The sequence below is a fragment of the Orycteropus afer genome, unplaced genomic scaffold, assembly GCF_000298275.1.
Source record: "Orycteropus afer afer isolate SDZICR_OR568_19922 unplaced genomic scaffold, OryAfe1.0 scaffold00015, whole genome shotgun sequence".
Lineage (NCBI taxonomy): Eukaryota > Metazoa > Chordata > Mammalia > Tubulidentata > Orycteropodidae > Orycteropus > Orycteropus afer.
The window spans coordinates 22,288,106-22,292,806 of record NW_006921602.1 but is presented as its reverse complement, the minus strand read 5'-3'; the positions used below and the strand labels follow the sequence as shown (position 1 = coordinate 22,292,806).

The 4,701-nt window shown below is 32.8% G+C and overlaps 1 protein-coding gene across 1 annotated transcript in view; it reads left to right on the top strand.

Annotated features, from left to right (window-relative positions):
• Nucleotides 1-4,701, top strand: part of TCF12 (transcription factor 12) — a 490,015-nt gene that overhangs the window by 501 nt on the left and 484,813 nt on the right. Inside the window, exon 2 of the mRNA XM_007958528.2 lies at nucleotides 643-715. Within this exon, the coding sequence (XP_007956719.1) occupies nucleotides 643-715 (73 nt within the window). The remainder of the gene's footprint in view (nucleotides 1-642; nucleotides 716-4,701) is intronic.

The window sequence follows — 4,701 nt, the reverse complement described above, 5'->3', positions numbered from 1 at the left end:
GTTAATGGTACCTAAAAGATGTCATCTACAAGAAAGCCAGCCCAGGGCTAGATTTCCAACCTTTTGAGCTGAACAGTTTTATTTTAAGATGGCTATGCAGACATATAGCAGATACATACGTATGTGTATATACAAACATACACACACAGTAATTAAATGACTTAAAAATATTAGCTGAAACTAAAGGGCCACTGCCCTTATTGCTAATGGATTAACTTCCTTCATTAACTGCTGTTAGGAGGCAGGACCAATACCTGTTTTATAGAATTGTGTTATAATGGAGGTATACTGTAGGTAGAAGTTCCATTGGACATGATTTTGACTGCCTGTGTGTATTAATAATAAAGTTTTAGTGTAGTCTAAATTTAATGAGATTCACTTAGTTTCAAAGTGAAGATCTTGGGCAAAAATTGTTTGAATTTTATTATCATCTCATGTCAGTGACCAGTTTTTCAGAACAGAATGTATTTCCAAGTAGTGTTAGGAAATTCAGTGTATTTGCTTTTCTGGGTCTGAATGTATCACCTCAATTTTAACTTCCCTCCAAAGCATAGTAAGTAATTGATGACTCTTGATAGACTTTTGTTGGCAGGGAGTCTAGAAGAATTTCAAACTAACTGATATATTCCGGTTGTTTTGCAGATGTTTTCTCCACCTGTTAATAGTGGGAAAACTAGACCAACGACACTGGGAAGCAGTCAGTTCAGTGGATCAGGTAAGGTGATAACCTAAAATCGGAGATTCATATCTTGGTGTTGTGTTACATTTTAGTAGAAAAGTAAAAGCATTTTAATATTTTTCTTCATTCCATTCATTAGTGTGTCAAGTTAAAATTATAAACAAAAACAAAAAGTTCCAAATTTGCGCTGTTGTACCAAGCATCCATTGACATGTCTACAACAATTTAAATATGGATTTGAAATTGTCCCTTTAGGAATTTTAAAATTGAAAATTATTTTGTTTTAATACAAGGGATGCAGTTGGTAACCTTGCTGAGAATGTCACCGTAGTATTGTCAAAGACTGCTAACTTTTGCCACAGAAAATATTAGAAAGAATCTTCCTGGGAAAAAAAAGGCTATTTCTATATAGTGTAGTATACCTTTTTTTGGTCATTTACTAGATCTGCTTTTGGATGTCACTTGACTATTTTTTCTGCATGAGAATGTTGAAATTGCAAATATAGTGTCTTAGCATGTAAGAAATAGAATGGGAAGATGGACATTTAAATATATCAGTTCAGTACTTACTTCTATACCGAGAAAAGTATCAGAAGGCCTTATGGTGCCTGTGTGTTCTTTTTTTTAATTTAAATATGGGTGTATGGTTAAATTTTCTTAATTTTCAGCACATAAGCATTAATAAGCTCAGGTTCTAAACAATAAGTAAAATGATATTATTGAATGTATGCATATGAAAAACTGCTGTTGAGTCACACCGTAATTAGTAAGATTTATGTATTTTGAAAGATTACCATTCCTCTGGAAGTCTGCAGCAAATTAATTTTGTGGACAGTTACTTAAAATGTTAATAGAATAAATGCTACAAATGAATAGAAACTTAGATGTATCTTTCAGTGCCTCCTTTTAGAAGACTGAATTCTGTGCTGTATTCAGACTACAGTAGGCTAATGTTTAAGTAAGTTAGATTTGTTTCTATAGTGCTGCCTTTAAATTTAGTTCTTTGTATTTATGACTAGTCTGCTCTGTAATTAAACATTTCCCATTTTTCTCAAGTATTTTTTCTAACTTTTGAAAACTCAGTTATTTCATGAACATTTTATAAGCAATGTCCATTCCAGTGTACAAAAGCTGTAATTTTTTGTTTAATATATTCCTCAGTGCTGTTGTTGTTGTTTGCCGTCGAGTCGGACCCGACTCATAGCGACCCCTCCTTGGGTTTCCGAGGCAGTATCACTATGGAAGTAGATTGCCCCATCTTCCTTCCGAGGAGTGGCTGGTGGATTTGAACCGCCAGCGTTCTGGTTAGCAGTCAAGTGCCGTAGCCACTATGCTACCAGAGCTCCCTCCTCAGTGCTAAGAGATGAAAAATAAGTAATAAAGCCATAACAGCATCTTCTTAAGAAAACCAGCTGTCAAATCTGTGGGCTGAAACTCAGTAATTCCTCTTTGATACTTTTTATTTCCTCTAGTAAAATGATAGCTGATTTCATAAAATACAGTTTAGAGCAAAACATTAGAATTTAAGGTTAATTTCATAACTGATTTAATATTTTCTATTTTAAAACTGTTCCTACTTTAAAATCCTACTAATTTTATTTTCTAAAATTCATATTTAATGATGAAATTCCAGTTAGTGGTGAAAAATATTGCATGTAGTTTAACATTTCAAAAAAATAAAAATATTTTGCATTTTAAATAGTACTAAAGGCGAATGTTATCTTTAATCAAAAGGATGTCATGAATTGTCACCCAAACCCTTATTCTCCCCATAACTCCTTCCTTTTACTGGTAATTATTGGAAAATTGTTACTTTTGGGGGGGGGGAATTATTAGTTAATGTAGAAGGCTACGTTCCCTTTCTTTACTAGTATTTTGACTGCATCTTAATTTTCCCAGTTTTAGGAACTTTCAAACTTTTCTAATTTTGTCTTAAATTGTTTTTGAAGTGTCAAGTTTCATGTATGTAATATATGCTCAGTAAATAATTCATTAAATGAGTAGTGATACTACCATTTCACACTGTTAGTTCCAGCTTAAATTGTGGAAAATATAATTAACTGATACTCATTGTTCTCAATGACGTGAACTTCAGAAACTTGCTCTTAGAAAAATGCTTACTGATTTTAAAATAGGGTAATTATATTTGTCTATAAAATTGAAAACTATGCATATGAGTTTGGTGAGGATTAAGTAATGCCATTGGAGCAATTGTGAGACCCTTCTTTCAATAGCTTCTGTTACACAGACACACACACACACACACACACACACACAGATGTACTCTGTAGAAGAAGTCTCGCAGTGTTTGATTCTTTAGAGTGGGAAATTTGAGTTCTAAATCTGGTGGATTTGCTCCTTATCCATTTAAAGTTTGATTTTAAATGCCTGTGTTTATTGGACAGAGTACTATTTGTGTGGTTTGTTTTAAATGCTAGAAAAATTGTAGTTCAAAAAATAAAGCTTTAACCTTTAGTAATTAGCAAATGGATTTAAATTTTGGGAAGGGAAAATGGCATAAGTGATTATTTTGTGTCAGTGTATACTGATAGTTTTAACATATAGCCATTTCTTAAATTAAAGGGAATGCCTAAAACTGGTATAATAATATTTATGTACTTTATGTTTATGTCTTTTATTGACATTTGGAATAATCTTCTGTGCTGATTTCAAAGAGTATTATGTAACACATCCTAATGCTTGTTTATTTGCAGCATATAAAGGGCTAAAGATCTGACTTTCCCTTTGAAGAGTTGAATTAAAGATTAAATTAGAATTTGTCTTTGGGGTAAAATTTGTAAAACCCCAAGCTTTTTACATACTGAAAACTATAATTGCTTATTATAATTTCCTTTTTAGATTATTTGTCCTTTTTGAGGATGACTTAATTTCACCTTGGGCTGTTTTTAAAAAATAATATATATAACATTTTTAGGATATTTTTAGCTGAAAACATGCAGTATGTGTTATGGTACCCGATGTTATTGTTTATTTTATTTCTAAAGCAAAACAAATAACATGTATAATCGCTGACATTACATCAGAAGTCACTATGGAAAAGATGAATGTGTATTTACTGTTACTCATTTGTCTTGAGTAGGTTGTATTGTTTTTGTTCACCATCAAGATGTTTTCTTTGCCTTATGGTGAGATTGCAAATTTGTCCACTTGTCATAGGCTCTGTGAGGTGTTTTTACAGTGACCTTGAGAGAGGTGTTCCTCTCTGTAGGAGTGGAAGGTGAGGTACTGTATTAGGGCAGTGTGTAGGAGGAAAGCTTGTTGAAAGGATTGCCAAAATGGAAATGGTTAAGGTATTTAAATCACTCCCCCCCCACCCCTGTTTTCAGAGTTTGTGTGTGTAGAGCTGGGTTGTAATACTGGGTTTAATTTTCAGTAGGTTAAATGTTGGCATAATATCTGAAATTTTCTTTTGTTAGTTTTTGGATCCAGGTAATAAGAGAAGTTGAAAGGAGTGGGATATATTTGTTTTGCAAGCCATATGTATATATTAAGTATGTCTCTCTCTGATATTTCTCTCTAGAAATTATTTTAACCAGCAAATAAAGCTTTACTTTTACTCATGCAAATCAGACTTTTGTAACAGGATCGATTTTTTTGCCCCCCCTCCTTTTTTTAGAAGAGTAATACTCTTTTGTAAAGAATATTTTCTAGCTCCTCATTTTTAAAAAGAATACAGTTTTTCATTCTTTCTGATAATTTTTTGTTGAAAATTTTCAGAGTGTATATAAGCTTTTTGAAAATGTTGTATGGGGTCAGAAAAATGAATGCTCATTAAATTGCTCTTCACTAATTTTTTAAAAATCAGATTTTTTATTTTGAGATAAATAGAAGCATTAGTCACATGTAGGTATAAGAAACACTGCCCAGAAATTCTGTGTACCCTTTTTCCTGATTTCCCTCAATGGTTGTTGTTGTTGTGTGCCGTCTAGTCAAACCCGACTCATAGCGACCCCTCCTTGGGTTTCCGAGGCAGTATCACTACAGAAGTAGGATTGCCCAAC